The 26,233-nt window shown below is 40.0% G+C and overlaps 1 protein-coding gene across 1 annotated transcript in view; it reads right to left on the bottom strand.

The window, feature by feature from the left end:
* Positions 1-22,602, bottom strand: part of LOC104461228 (protein BANP) — a gene marked incomplete at both ends in the record, with an annotated part of 32,223 nt that extends 9,621 nt beyond the window's left edge. Inside the window, 2 exons of the mRNA XM_010072738.1 lie at positions 5,403-5,570; positions 22,363-22,602. Of these exons, the coding sequence (XP_010071040.1) occupies positions 5,403-5,570; positions 22,363-22,602 (408 nt within the window). The remainder of the gene's footprint in view (positions 1-5,402; positions 5,571-22,362) is intronic.
* Between the last annotated feature and the right edge of the window lie 3,631 nt (positions 22,603-26,233).

The following is a 26,233-nucleotide window of genomic DNA, read 5'->3' as shown; positions in this document are numbered from 1 at the left end:
TTTGGCATTTTCTTATTCTTTCCTATTCTACTTCACATTTATCAGCCGAGCATCCGGCTTCTTGTTTTGGAAGGAAATACAGGAGGTACAGATCCTGTAGCAGAGGAGATTCATGCTTAGTCTCCTTTTATGTTGCTATTCACAATTGTTTTCCCAGCATACAGGCCTCCCAGCCTCACACTTCTGCTTACAGACGAGGATGGATTTCCTTGCTTCCTCGATGTGCAGCCCTAGCAAGGAATGCTTAATGGGCAGACAGACCAAAGCAGTCCTCAAAAACAAAAAGCAGGAAAACCACCACTACTAAACAATTAATAGAAATAAAACTGTATACTGTAAACTATTATCTCAACCTGACTCATCCAGGGCTAAATGCCTCCAATTCTGCAGAACAGCTTTGAAGATTTGGCAGCACATTCATTTTGATATGTGACATCTCGGCAGAGGCTGAGCACTTCAGCCTAAATCTACATATAAATCCCAAAGTCATAGAACTAATTAAAAATTCCAACATGGAAAACTGTGATAACAGCTTTAACAATCTTAAGAGAAATTAAAAGAAAGGGAGAAGGCACTCTTCAATTAATCCTCCTCCCAAAACCTCATTTCCTACTGCCTTCCCTCCATAGACTGCGAACGTTTTTAAAAAGAAGATCTGGTTAAATTATCATGGCAGCCATGTGTTCCACTTGTCAGAAAAAAACCAAGAGAAAAACACACATTAAGGACAGAAGTGCTGGCTCTGAGAAGAGCAGAGCAAACCACCGCAACGAATACCTCGATTCCAACAAAAGGCAACAGCTTCAAACAGAGGAGCCAGATGAAATAAAATAAGGAAAACCAACTTCTGCTTCAATATGTCTGCTACAACAAGTTTATGCAACCCATAAATCTCGTGGCTACTGTAAAGCTGTAGAGTCAATTAAACGTAGAACAATCTCAATTAATATCTTTGGAGGTGAAGGACAGAGAAGAGATTTTCATTCCGGTTTTCCTACCAGCTTCCTTAGTCATGTTTTTGTTTGCAGACCAGTTCCTCTCGAGCTCCTAACACTTGAACACTATCACAGATTTACAACGCCAAAAACTTGGGAGGCTACATAAGGACTACGGGCTCAGCCTCCTGCTTTTCTGTGTCATTTGCATAGCTAATTTTTCCATAAGATAAACCGAGCAGAGGGGAAATCTGTTACCATTTTTGACTGCACGACTCAAAGTTGATGCAGCATGTGGCTTTGATTGTATGCACAACAAGCAGAAAAAGCCTCAACGTTTTGACATGTCCAACAAATACATCAGAATGAAGCTCAAGAATAGCAATCCCCTTCAGACAACGAATAATTCTGAATTATTTATTATGTGCGAAGTAACTCACAAAAATCACAAAATCACAGAGTAGATGAGGTTGGAGGTGACCTCTGGAGATAACTAATCCAAAGCCCTTCCCTCAAAGCATGGGCAACCAGAACCGGTTGCTTCTGACTGCGTCCAGGTGGATTTTGCCTGTCTCCAGGGATGGGGTCTCTGCAGCTTGGCTGGGCAACCTGTTAACTGTGATCAAGCACCCTCAAAACTCCCTAGAGCCAGAGAAATCAAAGTCAGGTCACAGCCAGATTAGTTTCAGGCTGCTATATATATATACACACACACATTTTTTAATGAGGCAAATTAATTGCTGCTAAAAAGCAGCTCTGGAAAATCAAGTCCACTAATTCACAGGGGAGGATGCCCAGCAGGGCACTGCCCATGCTGATTTGAGACTATTTCAGGACTAACAAAAATATTATTTTTAATGATATGCAGAGATGTTCAACAATTTTCACTGCCAAACAGAAAATACTGAGTTATTCTAGACTTCTTCTAGCATAGCAGCATTTAAGAAAATATTCTCTAACACACAAGAGAACAGTGTTCCTTTGCAACACTTGAAGGAAGTGCCAATAAATTTCTGCTGATTGAAACATATATTATTATACTACAACATAACAGCTATTTTGCTATTATCATCTCCTACAGATAGCTGATGAAAACTATTACTTCAAGCTAAGCAAACACAGCAGTTTCAGATTTGAGCCTTTTTTTTTGTTGCACCTCTTGGTCACAACTTTAATATGAAATACTACAATCACAAAGTTCAGAAGTGGAAAAACCTTAGCAAACTGTGGAAAAAGTTGATACAGGGAACGTGATGTTCATTCATTCACGCTCAGGACATTGAAATCATATTGAAACCGCTTAATGATGTTTTGAGCACAGCTCAGCTGCATGGCAGACGCTGTGATGCTATGCCTCTACTCAAGGCATGTGGTGATGGCAACAGTGCATCTTTAAAGAAGTGCTTTCTGAAGACTATGGGAATATCTTGTAAGGTAAGCCCTAAAACTTCCCTAGGAAATTATCATCATAGAATCACAGAATCATAGAATGGTTTGGGTTGGAAAGGACCTTAAAGATCATCAAGTTCCAACCCCCCTGCCATGGGCAGGGACACCCTCCACTAGACCAGGTTGCAAAGAATCAGTGGGTTTAAGCACTTCCACAGACAGCTTAGGTTTCTCATATTTAACCTGGTAAAAGGGGGGAGTATGTGTCCCCCCACATGGCATCATGTGAGAGTGCTTTCCTGCCGCACATGTGCAACACCACTGGTGTCTAAACCACCAGAGAACCTGACACACGTACCTGAAGGTGCTCAGTGACCTGCCCTGACCAGTCACTGACCCATGCTCTACCAAATTTCCTTATCAAACTAAATCATTGTAGCTTCTTTTGACAGAAGTTGCACAGTCTTATGCCGAGTGGAGCCAGAGCTTCCCAGAACAGCTCAGATCTGGCCCATGAGGACATCATACAAGAAACCACGCTGCATACCCCCACATCCTTCCCAGTGGAAACACGACACGGGAGCCACTCACAATCTTTTAAGAGCCCCCCCCTTTTTTTTTTTTCCATTCCATCTCTTGTGAGAAGCAGCTGCTATATTCCACCCAACAGATAAACAACTCGAAAGCCTGTTAGATGTGAACTGACTTGCAGTAACGCATTACTCGGTGAAAGCAAACACAGGTATTCTGCGGAGAGCAGCAACCACAGCTGGGTGGGGACCTGACACAAAGCACCCGCCGCTGATCTTTAATGGCTGTAACTAACAATAGCGGGAGAGACAGTTTCTCAAGTAGCTGAATTCCAAACCGTTCAAGGCTCACCTTAAATTGCTCCCTGAAATAAAGGCTACCATAAAAACTGTCTGGGTTCGTAAGTAACATTTTAAAAGGCCATATTTGACAGCTATGTTGTCAGAACTGTGAAATACAGACCTTCTTTGCTTCAGAGCTGGGAAATACTGCCTCTCCATCCTGCGATTCCTGCTCTCTCCACTAGACAGTGTGTCTAATACGGAACAGATGCCTGTGAATTATGAGGCTGTAATTCCACTGAGGGGTTCCAGGGATGTCAAACCACAAAGGCAAGGTCTGAGCGGCTCATGAAGTTACCTGCACAGAGCGGTGGAATTACAGCCCCTCATCATGCAAAAGTTACCCTCTTAAACATGTGTGAACCTACGTTTTTTCCTCGCATCTTTTCTTTTCCCTTATATGCTCATTCAGCCTCTCAATCCACTCTCCCATTTTTTCTCATACCTCCTCTTCTTTCTTCAGGTGAAATACTGCTCCCACCTGATTGTGGAACACAAATTAGTTTTTCAAAGGACCACCTGATTCTGAGAAGTGGTCTGGTTTTCTAAGAGCCTTTTCCCAGTGGGTGTGAACGTACTGGTGAGTTCATCTAACATCTTTACAGCCTCCTAGAAAACGATGCCAATGACATTCTGAGTGAGAGCAATACTTGAAAGAAAATTAACAAAAGACTCCCGAATCCATGGGAACATTTTCACATACCGTTACCTTTACAGCCTCCTAGAAAACGATGCCAATGACATTCTGAGTGAGAGCAATACTTGAAAGAAAATTAACGAAAGAAACCCTGAATCCATGGGAACATTTTCACAAACCGTTACCAAAGGCAGCTGTTAATGTTATTGCCGGTACTCTACTTTTGGCCGCACAGTCTATACACACAGTCCTGCCAAATGACATGCTAAGGTGCCTCAGCTAACCTTCATCATCTTCAGGACCAAAGACATCTTTCTAAGGACGTGCACACACCTCTTTGCTATCAAGGGGACTTGGCAGATGAGATACCCTGCACAGTGGGAGACCCAGGTGGCGTAACAACTGCTGGGGAAACCAAAGGCAGCCAGCTCCGCTCCAGCAGAACGAGCTACCTTGGGCACACAGCCCAAAACACCAAGGTGGCTCTTGCAGAAGTGTCTGTACCCCAGTACCCCCGCCTGCTCAGATAATCCCAGGAGTTAATCCAGGTGTCTTTGTACCCACGGAGCAATTTACTCACCAATCAGGTTAGTGGAACTGGGGGAAAAACCCGAGTTTACAGCTCAACCACAACAAAAATAACCCAGCAAAACTTATCATCTTATCTCCTTCTGAAGATAAGAATTCACTGAGCCTGAGTCTGTGGTTTACATCTCTACCCTTGGTCTCCCCAAATCTCCAAACCAGGAGATTAAAGATCAATATTTTTAAATAATAAATCTCAACAACAGTCAAGGAGTACAGTCTAACAAGCACAGGCCCTTAATATCCACTTACTACTGCATTTTTATTCTAAAATACTGATTGCTAAGAGACTGAAAATAAAAATCCCATCAACATGTATGGCTTATGGTTATCATTACGTTGATTAGTTGTTTTAATTTGAGAATTTTGGACATGATTCCTAGTTCCAGCACATAAAATTTTCCATTGAAAGCAGATTTTGGCATTCTTTGCATGAGATACAGTGGTTAGTGTTAACATGCAACCAAAAATTTTATGCAGGCAAATAAACTTACTTCCTTTTCTTTGGGCTCACATCCAAAACACTGTTTCTAATATATGATGTACAAATGTCCCATAACACTGCTTTATATTAAAAGCATGAGCCAGAAAGGTCCTATGAGAACACTTCATAGGTCAGTATTTTTCATATGTTATTATTATTCATGCCTACATACCTATATGGAAATATAGAATCACCTATAACATATTTAATTTCTTCATAGAAAAATACTTCAGGAACAAAATTTAGCAGGTCCTACTAAATGGTGTGAACATGCTGAGAAAGATTTATTCACTTGACTCCTCTTACAAACATCAGTTGCAGAACCTCTACTCAAAAAAACTGAATATGGTAAAAAAACCGTATGATAGCATGAAGCTGCACCTGCTGAATTTTTTGGTATATTGAAAAACCAATGGCATTATTACCGCAAGTTTTACATTTCTGTTGGGGTTGGTTTGGTTTTTTTGGTGGTTTGGGAGGGAGGTGTTTGGTTTTTTTACCTGAACCACTGTAAGACGATGATGAAGGTGTTCGCCTTGAAAAGCTTTTCACAGCAAGACTCTGCCCTCGCTGCTTCCGCCGCCAAGCTGTTCGGCATTTGGAGTCTATGCTTTGCTTGATTCGGTACCAGTCAGATTCGGTGATTCCAAATTTGTAAAACAGGTGACCTGTAATTAGAGAGAAACACAAAGGGTGTGAAAATTAGCATAAATCTGTATTTTTAGGAAAATGCAGATGACACACAGTCATGCACACAAGGTGAAGAAACCAACTCTGAAAGTTTTAGTGACATTAAGAAAAATGCCAGAGCTCTCTGGTGGTGTGATTTCAACAGCTATACACAAAATTAAGTCATCATACATATGCACGGTTATGTATTTAAAAATGTCAGTAGTCTATGAAATTTCCTGATCTACGCTTCTATCCGTGGAAACTGCACTATTACATTTGAGATGTGCAACACCGACCAACAAAAGGATTCAGCGCTCTGGAGCCCAAACTGGATAAAAGCTTTATCGCTGATAGTGCTCCACAATATGCCTGATAAGTAGGAAGGCATATAAAGCCCTCTAAAAAAAAAAAAAAAAAAAAAAACACCGACCCTCTTTTAAAGCTCAGTTCACAATTCATCAGAATCCAATAAAAATGCAATACAAAATTACAATCTTCTGAAAATGTTACTACCAGTATTAAGTCATTTAAAGAGCCACATTATGCACTTTCCAGCCTTTGGTGCTAAGTTGCCAAACTGTTAAATAAACACAACGTTGACTCGTGAATTGAACCGAGTATGCTGAAATAAAGCTCATACAGATTGAGTCCTGCTGCCAGCTTGAACCAGGTGAACGCGAACTGGGACCCTAGTTATACACGAAAGAGCAGGAGCAAAAAGACAGTTTCAGGTACGACAAGAAATACTTGTCTGGACACCTGGTTTTAAAACTGGGAAGGAAATGTTGTGCATTGTCGGCTGTTTCAAGGTCCTACTGCCACCTGCTTCTACCACTGTATCCTAAGCCTTAGAGCAGTTTGTACTTTGCTTAAAGCATCAACAGTTGAGGGCACTGACCATATGTTAAGAGTAATTTATAATCCTCATGGCTGCAGAAAAAACACTTGAAGCAGTAAATTCAAAGGTTCAAAACCCATGAATTAAAACAGAACAATCTGAACATTTAACATTCTCTAAAACTTCAGCCCTTCTCCACTTTTCAGATTTATACGTGCAATGGTGCAATTAAAACTCAACCCAGAGCTGTACTATATGTGATTATGCTTGAAGGGTCTCTCAAAATTCTTATTTTCCTTTTGGTATCAGTTGCCTTCCATACCCTGTAAAATCAAATAATCTTTTCAACCACTGGATTTACAACCTTACTCTCAAATAGGATCCTGATCCTGAGAGGTACTTGAACACATGCTGAAGCTGTTACGTAGTCCTAGGAATAGGGTATAGTTTGCTCCTGTAAAACAAACGATTTGAAGCCTACAGCCACAAAACTCCAAGTTTGCACAAACGAAGAGCTTTGCACTTTCCTTTGTATTACAAATGAGCCAAGAGTCCTCAGCGAGGGAAATCTGCAGGTCGCTCTAACACGGTCGAGTGGAGCACTGTATCTCTTACGTCATCCTCATTTCTTACACACATTGTTTCCTGATACTCTTACATTATTTATTATAGATCTGTTCAAAAAGCAATTTGAAATAAAATAGAGAACATACAGGAGGAAAACACCGGCATCGAAAAGCCAATTCCAAAGCACCCGAAAGGCCCCAGGATTTCTCTCTGGCACGTTACGTAGAGATGGCTTTACAGCCCCCGCATTATGGCTCCAAAAAGGGGGTGGGCGCAGGAAAGGAGGAAAATCCACTGAAATGATCATCTGCTGCTGTGCAACAGTTTCCTTTCCATAGGTGTCAGCAAAAGGAAAGCACATTCTGTACTGTAAATACCCAGACCACACTGCTCCCTGTAATCTGTTACTAATACGCGCTGCAGAGAAATGGCTTTATAACTGTTTGCAGTAATGCCCCAGAAAAAGTTCTGCTTTAACTCTTTGTATGACTTCAGCTGTCAGTGCATGCAAAGCACTTGTGTACTTAAATAAAACCCAGTCACATGCTCTGTGGTTATTTTGCAAAAACGTCCATATTTCATTCATAAATACATTTTAATGACTTTCATGTTGTCTGCTGCTCTGTTTAGAGAAGCGGCTGGATCAACTGTAGGTCACTGAAAACTCTCGTGGCAAAGCAACCTAGCTAGGAAATTCAACCATTACAGTGTAATCCAGGGGATGTTCCAGGATGTCACTTAATTCCAAGAGAAATCAAAAGGAATATAAATTATTTGGGACAAGATAGTCTCAGGTGCAGCGAGCCGTTCACACTGAGACCCAAGCCCTGGAGGACAAGAGCTTGAGAGAGATGATGGGTGCCAGAGCTGCGATATAAAACATCCCAGAAATTGCCCTGTTGAGGGAAGACAGGAAAAGACCTGCTTCTACTGACTGATCACAAAAGCTATCATTTAATCGATGTGATAAGGAACGGCTGTGAAATACTGGACAGAGAGACCACTGCCTTCACGGAGAGAACGTGACGGCAGAGGAAAGCGTGGAAAACCGATAACAAGGTAAAGAGGGCAGAGTCAGAGATGATGATTTTAGGCTAGAGAGACCTAAGACGTCAGGCACAGATTTTCCAAGCCATACTTATTTCTTTTCCCTTAGTCATGAAATTCCTACGTAGCTGTTACGGTGCCCAAAGGTGTAAAACCGGTGTAGACGGAACGCCTGCTGCTTGCACAGATTTCTACCACAACGGCGTACTCCGTCACAGCAACTGCATGTGCAAATGAGGCGTGAAAAATGAGCCCTTGAGTACAAAGATAGTTGATAGAAAGGTTAAATGCATTTCAGATGTATAAATCTATCCCGTTGGTATTACAATCTAAAATGTTATTCTACTAACAGGTCTTGAGCAACCGCATTTCACAACAGTCCACCGACGACCAAAGAAAAATCTAACGCTAACCACAGTGGAGTATTTTTGAAGTAGATAAAACGTTCACCATAACATTAGAAATATGATTTACCTGTAGAAGAGAGATACATCCCGAAAACATGTGCAAACAATATTAGCAAACTGAAGCGTGCTGACTTTCTGTTCTCTATCCATAAACGATCACATGCAGGAGGGCTTTCAGCTGTCTCATTCCGAGTATGTCAAACACCAAAAAAAAAAAATACTTAGAAAGGCAGCACTAAAGCAAGATACTGCAAATGAGACATTTAACTTGAGCAAGTCCATATTAGAGAAGACAGAAATACTTCAGTGAGAAGGGAATTTGACTTTTTCGCAACATTTGCTAGTCAAAAGCAGCATGAAGCACAGTAATTTGTAAGCAGCACGGTATCCACGAGCCACAGAACAACCCTGCTAAAAACACATAAAAAATACATTCAGCGATATAATTCATCGCTTTGGCAAACAGACAGCAGTATTTTGGAAGACAGATGCACTTATACAAGAAGAGTGAAGTAAAGGATTTAGATCATCTAAATCATCTAAATGGCTGACTGTGATTTTAGAAGATTTTTTTATTTAGGACAATGGATAGTTGCCGGTAACGTTCAAGACAAAAGATGTGCTTGTTTTTAAACATTAAGTTTGCTTTCTTTGGGAACCTCACTTCCTAAGCAAAGCTTTCTAAGAAAACACACCAGAGACTTAAAAATAGTTCAGTTATTTAATAAATGGCAAGAGCTCGAGCGATTTCTGTACACCAGATAGAGACATCCTAGCAGCAGCTTGGGAGACAAAAAGGTCCCCACGAAGAGTTCAGAGACACGGGCTATCCTGAAATGCACAGAGAGGAAACCACTTTGGTTTGCAAGTAAGAAGCAATGTCCAAATCTTATCAAGCAAAAGCTTAAGAAAGGTTTTGCAGAACCTCTGCATGTGTGCATCAGGACAACTGAAGTCAGCTTTGAAAGCCAACAGGTGCATCACGCCAAGTTTTGCTTCCACATCCTAGATTAGAAACAGAGCACATTTTTATAAAACTAAATATAAATCCTATAAAATCCTATAAAACTAAAAAGACAACTGACATAACAAGTTCTAGAATGCTTCTTGTGCACCACAAAATAAGTCTTTCTGTGGTTCAAAGAAAAAAGAAAGAGAAAGCTTGGAAATGCAGTGAAAATCATCTGGTACAAACACAAAGATCATCAGCACTGATGTCTATAATGACTGGATATTCCTAAACCTTTGGGGCATCTAATGCAAAAAATAAGTAGAGAAAGGTTGATTTTTTTAAGAAAAACAGGGCTAATTAGAAAATAAAATAAAACCTCAAGAAAACAATGTTCTTGAGAAAGTAATGCCCTCTTTCTTAAAGGTCAGAAGTCAGTCAGCAGACGAAACAATCCACATAAAACATGAAATTGTAAAGAAATTTAATTAAGAACAAATTGAGGAGGAAGAGAAGACATTTGCAATATCAAAACCAGACATGAAATATTCCATCTTTCAAAATCAGCCTCCTAAAACACAAACTTCATGTCAGTAGCTTGCGTTTGGACATTGCAAGGTTGTACTGCTTCCTGTCCTCCATGAATACCAGATTTCTTTAGAAAATCAAAAGGTAAATCATTATTTTCATGGACTTGGCAGAGCTCCCTTTGCTGCCCTTTCTCCTCAGACGGCAGGGACTTTCCCTCTGTTACATTCTGAAAGATGAGGGAAAGCATTACCCCCAGAGAATCTAACAGCCACGTGGATCCAATGGAGACATATTTACATGAAATGTGTAATCCAAGCAGATTCGGTTAACTGTTCCTTCCAGTCCCAAATTCAGCATCAGTTTTAAAGTCTAGAGAAAAAGCAACAGGATGTCCTAGTCAAAAATTTATGAACAGAATCTTTTAATTGACAAGAATATGACGGATATTATGAAAAACAAGGGCTTCAGCTTCTGCCTGCACAGAATCATGAAGAGGGGCGATTATTTGGGGGTTTGGCTAACAAAATGCATTTTTTCACATAAGGGTCATACATTTGGAGTTCTTTTTATTAAACGAACAGCGTATGACAACAAAATCTGCTGTACTAAATATTTTTTGAAAAAATGAAGCACCTCTGAAGTTGCTTCTTGCGCCTTCAGGCTTCAATTCTTCAACCGTAATTATGGTAAAGCATTGACCATATTGAAACAATTTGAAAAAGAGTAATTGTTTACTCATTTGACAGCTGGGAGGGAGGGGGTATGATCTCCACAGCTGGGAGGCAGGGTCCCTCTCCAAAACCCCGAAGTGTTTAGGGTTGGGCAAAGGGATGCAGGAGGGGAGGGCAGCACTGTCCTCATTCAAGGAAATCTCGCCTCGCTGCAGTTGATGGGATGGCAGAACCTTGGCAGCTCCTCCACTGTCACATGCTTGTGAACGTCAATCTTGTCAGCAGATAATCACTTTCCATAACACTGTTCTCATCCACAGGCTAAACAACGTCCAAAAAGAGATGGGGAAAGCTGTTAAAAACACGGAGAGAGGGAGGAGGGAAGGAAAATTCAGCTACCAAGCAATTACTCTGTTTTCCATTTTATTCCTACAGCTCCTTTGTTTAACTATTACATTCACATCTTTCAAACTTTCATACATTTATAGACTTCCAGAAACAACACTTTATAGTACAAACTATATTCAGGGGGTACTTAACAGCCTCAAATACAACTGAAATCCTATTCTACTACACATACCTAACGAAGAGTTTCCTAAACCTGTGTCAGTAACCAGAATATTTTAAACACTCAAAGAGTAAAATTAAATACTATGAAATGTTCACCAAATCTGAACTTTTCCAGAGAATTTTCCATTGTCAGCTTCTAAAGAAAAGACATGTCCTGTTTTCCTAGGTGCAGAAGACATGGTTTAAAAGGATTTCTGCAAATAAGTTTCCACAGAAAACAGGTTAGTTTATTATGTTCTTCAACTAAGTTATAATAATATATGAACCTCAAAATTCCATGTTAATCAAATCCCTTTTACTTGGGAACTCAGCTCTATACTAGAGATCACGAGGAGTCTTATCTTAGGTAACTTTATGACAAAACACAGAATTACTGATTTTACAACAGCTGCTTTACAAACAAATAGTTAGAAATTGTTTACCTACAGTAAGAAAATTAAATCTGTCACGACAAGTGTAAGGAAATTCATAAATACCACTAAGAGCACAACTGAAAAAGCCAGGCACGTTCGAGGAAACACTCCAGATGTAAATAACGTCAGCGAAGTCAGAGGTCCTAAGTGTGCGCATGTGATGAGACAATTTAGGGAATAAGGACCAACTTTAGGGACACCAAAACCAAATATTTTTTCCAGGAATGTATTGCTCATATTGCGTAATTCTCCTGGCTTCCAGATGCCATCACGATGTGGGTGTTATATAAATACGCGCGTCAACACATTAACAAACCAAACTCTAAACATTGTATTTTCATACCTTTTGCAAGGTTACTGGAATAGAAGCAAGACTGTGGACACAAATTTCTGCAGACTGGCATCAGCCTGTCAGCACCTCATTACTGCTCCCCAAAATCCCAGTAACGGGCCTTACCATTTCCAGGACACCATCTGCCCCAAACTGTGACTCCTACAGAATTCCCCGGGTTCAAGAACAGGATGGGTTGAGATAAGATCCTATCACTCATGGCTTGCCCTTTAGAACGAAAATGTCCTTTCTAACATATATGAGCACAGTGTGTTTTAGCTATTTAAAGAAAACCAACAACTTAAACCAATCTTATTTCAGCTCCTACAACAAAGCCAAGTTCAGATTAAGTGTCTGTAGGAATTAATTCATTCTGGTAGGAATACTTTCTGGGATCAAAAGGGTGCAGTGATGTACCAGCACCAAAGCAAGCCAGCAGAAGTGTTAAACTACAATCAGCAACCATCCCTGTTTAGACAATCTGCTGATTCCAATTCTATAGAAACAGAACACGAAACCACGTGAAAGAACAGGCAAGGAAGCTTTCTTCAATAATGTCAGATTCCTCTGTCATGTCGAGGAAACACTTCAGAAATGAACTTGGTTTAAACATCAACCAAACAGCATGGGAAGTGTCTGCAGGTACAGGCTTGTGTCTCAGCAGATTTAAGGGAAAGTGAATTATTCACTGCTTCAGTCCTTAAGCTTTCTCTCCATCCGAAGCTGCAGATCTGACAATTTGGTGTAGACAGACATCTGTAACCACAATTATTTTTCCCATTTGTCTCAAGTATACCACAGCAAGAGACCATTCCCCTTTTACAAGCCATTGCTAGAAGTCTTTCTGCTTCGGGTAAAATATGTGGTCTCCTACAGCCAGATTGTTTGTTTGTTTGTTTCCAAAAAAGTGATGAGAAAGCAGTACAACCTTAAAGGTTTGAGGTTTCTCTATCTCTGTTCTTGCTCTCTAAAACACAGACAGAATGTCTTGTATTTTAAAAGATTTAAAGCATTTGGAAACTAAATGTTACACAAGAAAAGCAAGCACCTTCTTGATGCTTATGTGCAGACCTGGCTCAGATTTAATTCTTGCAATGTACTGTTCCTCAAAAGAAATAATAACTAGCTTTGAAATATCAGAATATTTAACATCTAATTTTAAGTTTTTTTTCAGAATGTTTCATTGATATTTAATAATATTTATTTAGAATATTTGCCTGAATATTTCATTTTTAACAAATCACAGAACCAGATCAAACATTAAACTAAAAAATATTTTAAATGCCCTTATTTCACAAATTAAAAGGACCCATGCAGCATCGACAGGACCCTACCAGAAGTTCCAAAAAAAAAAAAAAAAAATTAATTAGCACCTAGAATCTCCAAATTCCACCAACGTATCCTCTTGCAAAACAGCAGATCTCCTACATTCAGACACACCTTACCACCTCTCTGGAAAAGCAGCCAGTCTATTTTTATCTCTTCTACCAGGAGCAGAGCCTGGTTGATTTGGACTCTTCGGGAGCCAGCCATAAGCACACGGATAATGCCATCTAGTGGAGTCTGACCTCGGCCGCTCTGCCAGGAACCGACAGCATTTCCATCCTGCATGTGTGTTTGCTCAATCTCCGAGTCCCTCACAGCACACGCCAAGTGCTACAAAAGGTTAGCAGAGCTGCAGAACCAGAGATACGCCGCGAAATGGAAGTGAGCGGATTAATCGCTACAGAAATAGAGGTTTTGTGATGTTCCTGGTTGCGCACTTTGATTGAAGCGAGTTCCACGCAGTGTGTTACAGCCGTGGCCGTAAGGCATTCCCGTGGGGATCTTTTGATGGCTTTTCTCTGGTGGTGACAGAATATCAACAGCTGCATAAACATCACAGTTTAATAACCAGAGTATCATTATCAAACACACTAACTCATTAAATGAGTCAATCAACCCCGCAGGAAAATAATTCCAGACCAAATCAGAGGTTTTGTAATCTGCAAAGCCTTCATGTCATCTACTACAGGCTTGCCTCAGTTAACAAATTACACGAGAGGCAGTCCACTACGATTATACTTGACAAACAACATACATTCACTTGCATTTTTTCCCCATTTTTTAAAAGAAAGCACATGACCTGCTCTAAAAAACATGTTGCAAAAATCCAAAAAGACAGAGCAAATAAAACCAGATACCTTGAAAAAAAAAAAAAAAAATCTATGTTTCATTTCCTCCCAAAATACATATATTCATGCAACATTTGGGTCTTGGTATGAAAGCAAAATTGCATACTTCGTATAGCTATAGCTGTACAGCTAAAAATTGCAGTGGCAGCATTCCATACAGCCTGCACAAGCGTTTTCATCTGAAATGGCTTTTCATGAAGATTAGGACCTACAGACTCCAACACTTGTTTGACTTCCCCGGCCGCTAACCATTTCCTTTCAAATAAAATACTTAATGCACTCACGATAACCGTTATTTTCTTTTTGCATGATAAAAATGCACCTATGGGATACCATGCTTTTAAGCCTTCAGTTAAATATACCTTTTAGTTTTGCACATTCAGAATGTCAGGGCATTCATTTATGATCAGAGAAAGCAGGCAAAGACCTTACTACTTCTTTTACTCACTGGGAGAAACAATCCCACAAGGTTTATCAGACGTCATTCTGTTTTGGAATGGGATATACCTAAAGTATACGATGTGTTTATTGCCAAAGGATCAACTTACTGTTTGAAATCAAAGTCTGATGCTCAAAACAAATGGAATCACCTAAATTGAAGCAATAACACTTGACTGAAATAAATGCTTCTGATTTTAAGCAGCTGCTGCCAGTAACCACACATCAGGTCATTTTTGATAGCCACAATTTCACGGAGAAGTTGATTAAACAGTTGTCTTTTACCCAGCAGCGCAATGCGATCTGACAGATGCGGCAGCAGAACCGATGGAAAAGGAGGGTTGTTGCTTTAACCACCCCCTTCCCGAGACATCCCGTTACATAAGCCCTCGCCGCAGTGCCTCGGGAGCCCATCTGGATGGCAAACGCCACCACACGTGCCGCCAAGAAAAACTCACTTATGAATCAACAACGAAAATTTCTCCCCTTCCGAAGGAGCTTGTGGGTTTGGAAAGAACTGGCATGACAGAAACCTGAACGCTGCGGGAATTTATTTACATTTTACTTGCAGTGAGCTTGAGGCATCTCCTCACTTCACTTTTTAACCCTTGTGAAATGGAGAAAAGAAAGTTCAATGCCAGGAAAGGAAAAGCTATGCAACTTTCTGGAATTCCGTTTACGAGATTTTGTGAAATCACAGCTCTCCTTGAACGCGGCAATGCGTTTTCCAGATGAACGTACGTTACTTCTGCACTGATCAGTCTGTGTTCGGTGGCAGAGCTGCTTTTCCTCTCAAAATGTCAAATATTTTCTTAGACTCTTCATGTCTTCTAAAACCACACCGTAAAAGTTCAATTTTGTCATTTATAGGCTTCCGATAGTAAAGAAAATGTTTCTTGTCTGGAGTCCACTGGAAGTTCATGAGGATATTTTGTTTTTGCAGGGACAGAGCCTGAGTGATCCTGGGTAACCACTAGCCTCCTCTACAGATGGTGAGAGCAAAGCACGCTCCGTAATCTCCTGAATCAGGCCCTAAAGGGACACCACCACCGCACACCGGAGGAACTACCCTGCAGACAGGAGAAGTTCCACGTATGGAGGAATCAGCCCAAAGAAAATAGTGATTAGTACAACTGTGACACAAAGAGTCCTCTAGTTCACTTGTCACTCCATAGCTGGGATGGATCTGCAGTATTGAGAAAGATGATCCTTGGACATCCCACTCAGCACACTGATCATAAACAGTCCAATCCTTCTTGCTGACATCAGGGCTTGAGGCTTGCTAATACACAAATACGTAATGACTTCTGAAATCCACACAAGACTCCTAGTTTTCACTAGAAAAAACCAGCACTCGCTCAACTAAGTTATTGTATTTGTAGCAGTAACTTTCCCAAGGAGCACCTCTTTCTTACAAATCACACAGCTTGCTCCTTTGTTCATTATACGCTCCTGAAACAACATTTCGAGTCACTGAGAAAGCCACTTTTATGGTCCCAGACTTATCTGAATGTTTTTAGCTGCCTCTCAAGAAGTGAGGACCAGCGCACATCAGCACGTACTTTAAATAATTCTGGCCAAAGCGGAAAAGCATTGACAGGATGGAAGAACTGTGCATCGGCTGGAACGAGACGGTCCAAGTGACCTAACGCATCGGCTTTCTTCTTGCTGTAGAACCTATAAGCTCACAAATGCTTGACAGCACATCATGTACAACCAAGTTACGTGCAACCACAGTTGCAACTGACAGGCTAAGCAGCTGCTTACGTCCAGGAATGGAAAATTAAATTCATAATGCAGGAACAACAAGAGAAGTGTGAGAAGGAGAGAGAAAGCACACTGCCAACAATTTACTCTATTTCCCAAAATTGCAGCCTTTATTTCAGTTTATTAAACAGTAACTGGCCAGGAAAGTAATTGAAATAAACATAAGTGCCCAGGAAAGAAGAAAACAACAGCCAGCATTAAATTACAGTGCTTACATACAGTCAGTAAGCAAGTGCCAGCATTGATGCCATTTATGAGAACTGCGGTGCTGAGATAAACTCAATGGGCTCTCGTATTATCTTCTTGCCTAGCCTCAAAAGAGGTTATCACTTCCCTCCATGTGGCAGCATTTAATTGATTCACAAAGAAGCCGCTATTTGGAACTGAAGCCAGAGTTTTGCAGCTCTGAGGAAGACAACATGTTTGAAAAAAGCAGCACTGCTGCATCACAAGGCCTTTCCCAAGGGTGCTGCTCAAAACAAAATAAAAAATAATGCTTTTTGGATATGAGAAAAGCACGACAGAAATGCTTTATTTCAATTTAAAGATGTGCTGAGCTCTCAGACTTTGCTTCTCACTGTGTTCTTGAGTATGAGATAGTTCAACACCTCTGCAACCTCTCCCTCCTCTCTCGCCAAGCTCTGCCCCTAACAACAGTCACCACTCTCATGGACTTCAGAACGAACCACAATGCGGCTTTTCTGAAACTGTCAGATGGAAGTGGTCCACGTGTAAGAGTCAGAGCAGAGCTCTGGAATAGCACACAGCTCAGGAGAACCTGCCACAGGCTAGATGGTGCAGAGTTGGGCAAATTCTTGTCTGCTTATACCCAACCCTTCAAACTGTCAAATGAAGTTTGTCTCACCTCTAAGCCACTATCTGACAGTGGAGGAGAAACGCCCTAAAGCATCTGGTAACACCGCAGTCCTCAACAGAACAGGCTCAAGCAAATTTTTATTTCTAAAGAGCTACAGCCCATGGTATTTATTACTAGGAGAAGAAAATATTGGCAAAAAGTATTTCCAGGGACCACAAGATTATCTCATCCATGCGGATACAAACCATGCCATTTCTTTGCAGACTACTAGAGCTTGGAAGATTAGTTAATGACCTATATGATGAGGAAACAGAAGCACGGGTTAAACAGAAAACATCAGAGATCTTGATCTTCAACAAATTACTAGCCTGCGCACTGCCACTAACCCATTCCTCCTCTCCCCAGACCCCCAGAGTATCCAGAGCATGACCGAGTCCTGAGTTGGCTGGTCTGGCAGGGGGATGGACTGAAATGACAATTGGCAATGTAGTCACAATAGTCCAAGTTACAGAAATTAATCCATTTCTAGTGCTGATTAAATATTAAAGAGATAGGATAAAATGTGAATTTGAAAAAGTTTGAATTTTTCTTGAAGTTTTCCAACAGTCTCCTGATGGAATCCAAGGTCTAGATGCACGTCTACAATGGCTGATAACCAGGACTTGGAGCGACCCTGCTTTAAACCACTGTAAAAGAGAGAGGATAAAATGTGAATTTGAAAAACTTTGAATTTTTCTTGAAGTTTTCCAACAGTCTCCTATATACCACTGTATATACACTACACACTGACAGTTAGTGACGAGCACGATATCCAGAAATGAGACACATGAAGCCCAGCATTATACGCAGGAAGTAAAAGAAAGACAGAGAGAGAGTGCAAAAAAAGCACACAAATATGAGGAAGGAAAAAACGAGATAAAAGGAAAAATGGATATCGTTTATAAAAATGCAGCAATAAAAAAGGCTTTTTTAAAGCAGAAGAATAAAAAAACCCCAGAAAACACTCAATACATTCTGTATTTATAGTGTACACTTTCAGGAACTGCAATGTTTACATAAAACATCCTATATAACAGCAGCAGTCTGCAGCATCTCATAAAACAGATCCACTGGCGAGCAACAGTAGAGATAACAGTTTGTCTATGAGAAGCAACTTACTACCCTTCCTCTTCCTACCCTTCCTCCAGTATTTCAAACCATGACCATACTTAAAAAAGACAGAACAGAAGCGTGGTATATTTCTTGTTTATCCTGCATTGCTATTAAGATCAAAACCTTTATTAAAAGCAAATGAGAAGCTGGAACAGTAGGGACTTGCTGCGATCCATAGATTTTACACAACACGAGTTACAAGTTGCTCAAACTGGCTCAACCTGCATGATGTTTGGGTTATGTGCACGAATATACACACATACCGACACACACTGATCTGACAGACATTACACAATCAAGGAGTCAAATGTGTTTCCTATTAAACAAACCTGGGTGGTCTGCTGCTCAAGCAGTATGGTGTCAATGAATGTTGTGAAGCAGTACCGCGCTTAACTCGATTTGAACAGCCTCCTTCCAAGTCTATTAACGTCTCTTTCAACTAGTACGGCAGAAAGGTGGTCCCATCTTTCCTGGAAGCAATATTATGACCCAATAGAAACAGCAAGCTTTGATTACCAATTTCCTTCTACTCTAGGTTTTTAATTGCATCTTGAAAAGTCAAGTCATCTGCCATTTGAAACAGAATATACATCATTTACCATACAGTTAAAAATCAGACTTTATCATAAGGTATTTTCAGATAACACTTTTTTTCCTATGTTATAGTAATAACAATAACAGGGATGTATTCTGGATGAAATAAATGTTAACTCATAAGATGCAAGAGGCTTCCACAGCACTGACACACTAACAACGTTACACACCCAGGAAGCAACTAATGGTATTTTGTTTTCATTTAATTACTCAAGATTATTTTAAACAATAAGAACTATTGATAACTTTTCTTTGATAAACTTCAGAAATCCCTTCTAATTTTTTTTTCCAAGATGACATGTAAAATCACCCTTTGTGCTATAAAGTTTCTTATAATTGCAAAATCCTGAATTTGGAAATCTGTGTTCTCAAACTTATTTGTGGAGATTGCTGTAAAATCTCAAAAGAGACCTGTACTTTCTGTTACACAAAGAAAATTATAACTGTGGATGTTCTCATATTTCACCAGAAAATGTCTACATTTTCAGTAGGGCTGCAGTAATGAGCTACTTAATGACATATGGTATGCTTAAGTCATTTTGGTTTCTTGCCCAAAAACTCTCTTCAATACCACTGCTACCCCACAAGCAAATTTCTACCGCAAGTGAAAATTTATACTTCCAAAGATAATCTTTCATCTCTCTTGCAGTAAACCTTATGCAGTATAGCAAGAATTTTTAATAAACATCTCTTCATTTTCTATAGTTTCTGCATATTATATGAAATATTCTCTCTATTAAATACAGATTTGGTTAGTCTTCTTTTTCTAGAAAAAAAAAAAGAAAAGGAATATCTTTCCACTGACAAACTTTAAGAAACTGGAAACAAAAGGAAAAACAAAATCCTTCCTATTGGCTTGAGCTTTTCTAGCTATGATTGGCAAATGCGAGGCTGATGACATTAGATTTTTCATTTAAGTTTAAAATAATGCATCAAAGTATTACTGCTCAGAGCAGAAGCAAACCACATTGTTAGGACAACATCCTAATTTAGTTCCCATGCTAGCGCTGCGCTCGGTTTTTGATAGATTTTATGGAACAACACTTCACCAATAGAAAACAGATGGTCTGTGGATTGGTAAGACAAAGTGGTTATGGCATGCCAGGGCTCTTCCCAGCACCTCTCTGACAAATATTAGAGATGAAATCGTGGCACAGCCGACCTCAAAAGGAGTTCTGCCACCGAACTGAACATGGCCAGCATCTCATCCTCGAAAGTCAGGAGTTATCCATGTGCACACTCCCATCATAGCAAATTCATAAACAGGCTACCAAAATCAAATTTAATTTCAACTTAATTATTTGCAGTGATGTCATATTACATGACATCATCATTCCTGGGCCAGTGTCATTACTATTAAATTTGCTGCTTCATCAAGTTCATGCATTTTCTTCCTTTGCTGCGACAGGATTCATTGTCATTGCTAATCGTGAATCTTAATAACCATTAACAATTAGGTACCCAAAAAAGTAAATTCTGGTCAAATTCACACGGGTTCTATTTTTTTCAGAAGGCATACACAATCCCTAGAGTTTGTTATGGACTGGTTCCCAAAAGAAAGCAGCAAAGTAGTCAACATGAAGAAGAAATAAAGACGTTTCGGACACCTGGATCCCAAACCTCCGAACCACACCTATGACAGACATCAAGACACAGACAGTGGTTCCTGTGCCCATCGATCAGAATGACCCACTGCTGGTCCATTTCTGCCGTTGCAGACCTTTTCCAACTGCAGCAATCACTTCTAGAATCCAGTTTCTTCACAGTCAGAATGCCTCATATGAATGCCATAATCCCTAGCTTGAGCACATTCCTTCCCCATGCTCGCATTCTCACAAACCTGCTCTTCCTACACAAATAGTTACAAACTCACTCATTTGATTTGTGTTCACAGATTTAAGGGATGGGGTAAAGGGCTGCTAGTGACTTGCTTTAACATTGGAGCGAGAATTATTTCTTCATCTTTCTAAAACCTATGGTCAACAAAAATCTAAGTTCTAAAACCACAATGGAACAAGGTCATTTACACTGATGAGATCAACAGATAAAAAGGTTTTGGAGATCAAAATTACTTTGAAGCACAATCTCCCTTAAAAATACCTATTTAATATATTTGCAGTAGAGGCCTAGAGTCTTCTGCTTCAGGTAAGCAACAAAAATTGCCCTCATGCAGCAAACTGAAGGGGTTAGTTCTGCCCAGCAGCTTCCCCGAGATAGCCAGCGAACGACTAGAAACAAAAGCAGATCAAGAGGAGTGTATTTCCTCAGCTCAGTTCAGGGTCAAGAAAGCACAGCAGTCTCATCCTCAAATATTCTTCACATTTTCATCCGTGTAACTATCAAACACATTGCCCTAACAGAAGTCTAAAAACAAAACATCAAATTCTTCAAGCACCATTCAAAATAAGCTCTATGTCCTTAAGCCTGAACTGGCATTTCAAATTGGCAGCTTCATACAGAACACTAGTATAACAGATTACTCCCACTCTACTAATCCACTGGTGACCTACATAAGATGCGACTATAAAGAATCTTTTAACAGCGAGATCTAGTGGTATAGGAAAATCCAGTTCAATTAGTCAAGTGGGTGACTTTTAGACTCTCTCTTAATTCCACACTAATAATTGTGTTTCCTCTTTACATGCATAGCAAAGGTATCACACGAGAGCTGTAACACTTGTGTCAGACACTTGGCTGTTTGAGACGCGTTCGCCCACCTCCTTTACTGGAAAACATTTACACTACAGCGCATGGAACAGACCTGGCTGTCCTCAAAGTACTCACCGAGTAATCCTCTACTACAAGTCACCGTATCAGAGCAAGATGCATATGTCCAGATTCTTCTCTTCACTTAAAACTAGTGGCTATGTCTGCTATATTCTGTATCTATTCCATATGCAAAACACATTTGATTCCTTTTAAACTGACAAAAATTGCATCTTCAATAGAAAGTAATAACTGTCCATTACTGCATAATAGTTTTAATAACCAGACTGGAGCAGACAGAAGAACATCAGCATCGCATGCATTCCTGTTATGAATCCACAGACTTTGTGATACTTAATCTCTCCTTTAGTAGAGATTGCAAATTTTTTCCATCTCAATGTCAGCAAGTCTTTTGAAATAATACATATAAACAGAAAGTAAAAAATGGAGATTCAATACCATACTGTTTTGAACACTCAAACAATATTCAAATTAGTGTAATTTATTTTTTGCTCCATTATCTGAGATAGTAGTATTTCTCTGATATTTGCTACACTTGGTGCACTCACAGCTGATAGTTGCAAAGAAATCTGAATTCAGATTTCAAGATTGAGGAATTTCTGGTGAACACCCACAACAAACCAAACCAAACCAGCCCATTAGGATTCCTTCAGAAACAAAAGCTAACACAACATCTGTCTGGTAACAACAATACAGACAGACCCCTGTTCTTAAAAAACAGTTTAACTGCAAGTAGCAGACAGTTTCTGCCCTACCTACACAGTATAAACTCAAAAGTTGCAGTATTATACTCACAGCGAATTCCATAAATCATGAGGGGATCAAGTTGCTTCTTCCCGTGCTTCCCCTGGCCCGAAAGGTTGGAGATGGCCTGGATTTCCCGATGGAAGAGGTAATCAAGCAATGTCAGTGCCATCTTCTCGGCTGTGCGGCAGTTCGTGCTGATGTGCAGCATGTCAGCAGGGGTGATGGGGCAACGGACCCGCATCTCAGGATTATTTTCATCTCCGAGCCATGTCCCATTGGGGTAATCCTCTGAAAACAGAGATTGTGGAAATTTTAATTGTGGCACAGAATTAAATAATCAGGTTCAAGTTACAGTCAACACTTCTTAAGTCATCATGAGCTCTTCCAGTTTTCTTCATAGTCTCCGTCAAGTTCTTTAAAATTTGGCATGACTAGTAGGCTCACAAGATTTGCTACAGATAAATTATTCTCAAATCCACACCAATGTTGACCAAAAATTATTGCCATTAATGTTCTGGCCTACACGAGGAACTGGTGCAATCAGTCTGGATGCCTAACTCACTCTCAGATATCTTTTTAAAGTGTCTCATACCAGAGGCCAACAGCTGAACAAGCACACTGTATTCACAGTGTTCTCTCACTCATCAAGTCAGCCATCCCCTAAAAATGAAGATTACTGCAAACCCACAGTATTCTCAAAGTAGTCTACATTACTTCCTAAACACAGAGTTTACCAGGCCCAGCGTAAAGATAATGAATCAATCGCTAATCATCTGCCAAGTGCATCTTCCCTTCTATTCCAGTGTAAGGTCACCAGCAGCAGAACTGTACCCAACTTCTCTTCTGCATACACACGCACATTTTATATATCAAGAATTTTTTTTTATTTCTGTCCCAGCCTCTCAGTTTGGTGGGAAAAAAACTATTCATTTTAAGAGGAATACTAAGCCCTCGCTTGAAATTCATCTTTGCAGACAACGCCAAAAGTTAGTGGATTCAAGACTAACCAGAAACTAGAAGAGAGTTCATAAGGATGACCAAGCCCTGCTGGAGTGGAGGATGCAACACAGGACCTAGGACAAGACTTTCATTCCAGATAAAAAACAAGATTTCCTGTACAAATCTAGACCATGATAATAGGAACTGGACAGAACAACTGTCCAGTACTATTTCAATGTTCATGACACAAACCATTTGGATTTGATTTCTACGTTTGCTCAATCCCGTGGAGTGAAACAAAGCTTCCCAACTTAGGGATCACTCAGCGGTTCCATCCCAGAGCTTTACAGCGTTTCCTTGTTCTTTCACACACCTTCAGAATGGTAGAAAGGTGGACAAGTCATTCACTTACAAGATTTATCTTTCCTTAAATGCCTTTCAAGGAGAGTTTCACGGTATATACAAAGTCACAAATTCCCGGTTTCCATAACCCTGCTAGTCACAGCCCAGGGTGACAGAGTTCAGACAGCGGAGCTTATCCTTTCACATTGACCAGGACCCCTGAGCAAGCAGCATCTTTATTTCCAAATACTGGCATGGATTACGCAGCCTGCATTTTACTAGGCTACAAGCCAAAAGCATGCAATAAAATATAACACAAAAGCAACTCAAAGACTAAAAAACACTTTTCCAACATGACCTTTGGGTTGAGTCATACCACATGCTAGATGCAAGCTTACTGCGATGAATAATGACAGTATGAAGCAAATGTTAGATTACGCAATACTGATATATCACTATAAACATCAGATTATCAACTATCATACTTGGTAAGGAAAAATATTTATTGCTGATGTACGTAGCAGCTAGTCTCTCAAAGTTTCTTCTGTTGAAATGAGAACTTACTGCTCTGTTCTGAATATATTTTTATACACTTGCAATTTTTTTTTACTATATATTTTATTTGAACCTTACTTTTTATCCTGAACTATGTCATGGGGCACACTAGCTGTTTTCTGCTCACAGTACCAGGTGTCATCTGAAAAATAAGGTGGTTCAGATTAATTATGACTTGTTTTGAATGCCACTGTGTCTAGCCTCGCCGCAAGTCTGGTTAACATTATCAGGGAAAACAACAGTCTGTTCCTGAAGATAAATTGACTGTTTTATAAAAATTTGGGCAGAGCTGGCAAAGCAAAAACGTCTCTGGATAAATGTGTAAGTTTTCCAAAGAAATTCTAGGAAGCCTGAGTAAATGATTCTACTTCCTACCAAAATCTTACTGCCTTACCCATTCACAGAATTATGTCGAAGAGTCATTACTGCTTACGGAACACCTTTCACCTGCAGTCATGTTTAACAAATGCGATCAACCTACATGAACAAAAGATTTTTTTCAATTTGCAAAATAATCTCTTTTTTTTTTTTTAACTGGCACAAAGTCCAGAACATACTGTTTCCACCGCATGAAACTCATCTTTTATTGCTAACAGCCTCGAAAAAAGACACTATCTTGTTATTCTGACCTATGAACACTAGATTCACGTTCAATTATGTCTTGCATTTTCCTCCTGCTTTAAAAGCTTCAACAAAAAGGGAATTTGCTTTATAATAATTTTGCATTAAGTGGAACTCGCATGAGTAAAGCTAACCACAACTCTACTGTCTCACTGCAGCTACTTGAGGGCATAAAAGCTAAACTATTCCTTATCACCCAGAAAAATAATTCCTACCAGCCTGCCAACACATCTGGCACTTTGCATAGAGCAAATAGCCTGAGACTGGCACAGAGAAAACTGGTGAGATGAGGAAGTACAGCGCCAGATAGGAGGGAGGCAGAGCTCCTCTGAACAAGCGGTGTGGCATGGGAGAAGACAGCCTGAACAAGGAAAGAGAGAAAAAAAAAAAACCTAGGAGTTTGATGAAGTTCTCTCTGAACCATTAAGTACATAAATACTATTGATTCAAGATGCATCATTTAAAGTTCCTAGCACTTCAACATCCTTTGATGCTTACTGAAATGGTTCTTTACATGTCTTATCGGGCATTATCTGCAATATCTAGATAGAATCTAGCTGAGTCAGGTTATTTAGTCCATACACCGTAATAGCCAAACACCGAGTACAACCATACACAGCTGCTTCTATTCCTGAAAGGCTACCCAACCAAAAATAACATTTGAAGGGTTGGGGAAGAGGAATACAGTCAAAGAACATGTTTTTCTTAAAAATAATGAAGCATAAATGGACACACTCATCTGTAACACAGTTAATCACACACCTTTTTCGTTTTGCCCTGAAGTATTTTTCTTTCATTTAATCTTCCTAATGGCCTTGCTGCATTTTGAATGCATTCTGAGTGCTATGTGGAAAGGTACTTCCTTGCATTTCTTTAAGCCAAATATTATAGCAGAGAAGTGGCTCTTGATCATTTCTACTTCCACTGTTAAAAGTCCTGACACTTTTATCTGATTTCCCCTCTGCACTCAGAAGCTCATTTCAATGACAGACTCATTTCTAGCTCCTCTTCAATGTTTTTTTAAGATCAGAAAAATTGCCTTTATCTCCATTCTACCGAATCCAGAACTAGTTCGCTTTTCAACGCTATTTTCAAATCTTTTTTTTTTTTTACTGTATTAAGTCCATTTCTTTTATCTCACAGCACAGCTGACCATTCCTCTGTTTCGGGCGGCACGTGCGAGAAGACAAGAGGCAGCTGGGGCTGCTCTGCAAACAGGAATTTCTATGGAAACAGGATGAGCGAGCTTTAAGGTTAGCATCAAGAAAACCTATGTCAAGAGAACAAAAATCAGAGGAGAGTGACTGTGGCTTTCAGACTGGCTCCTGATGCGTGGATGTGTTTACCCACCCAGGGAGATGACAGACACTGAACTGTTTCTCACGTCTTTCCTTTGGGATACACTTCCCCAGTTGGACCCGTGAACACCAGCAGTAAGACTAGAAGCAAAGCTAGGTTCCGC

This window comes from Pterocles gutturalis, unplaced genomic scaffold, assembly GCF_000699245.1.
Source record: "Pterocles gutturalis isolate BGI_N339 unplaced genomic scaffold, ASM69924v1 scaffold20901, whole genome shotgun sequence".
NCBI classification, from domain to species: Eukaryota; Metazoa; Chordata; class Aves; order Pterocliformes; family Pteroclidae; genus Pterocles; species Pterocles gutturalis.
This window is presented reverse-complemented; position numbering and strand designations above follow the sequence as displayed.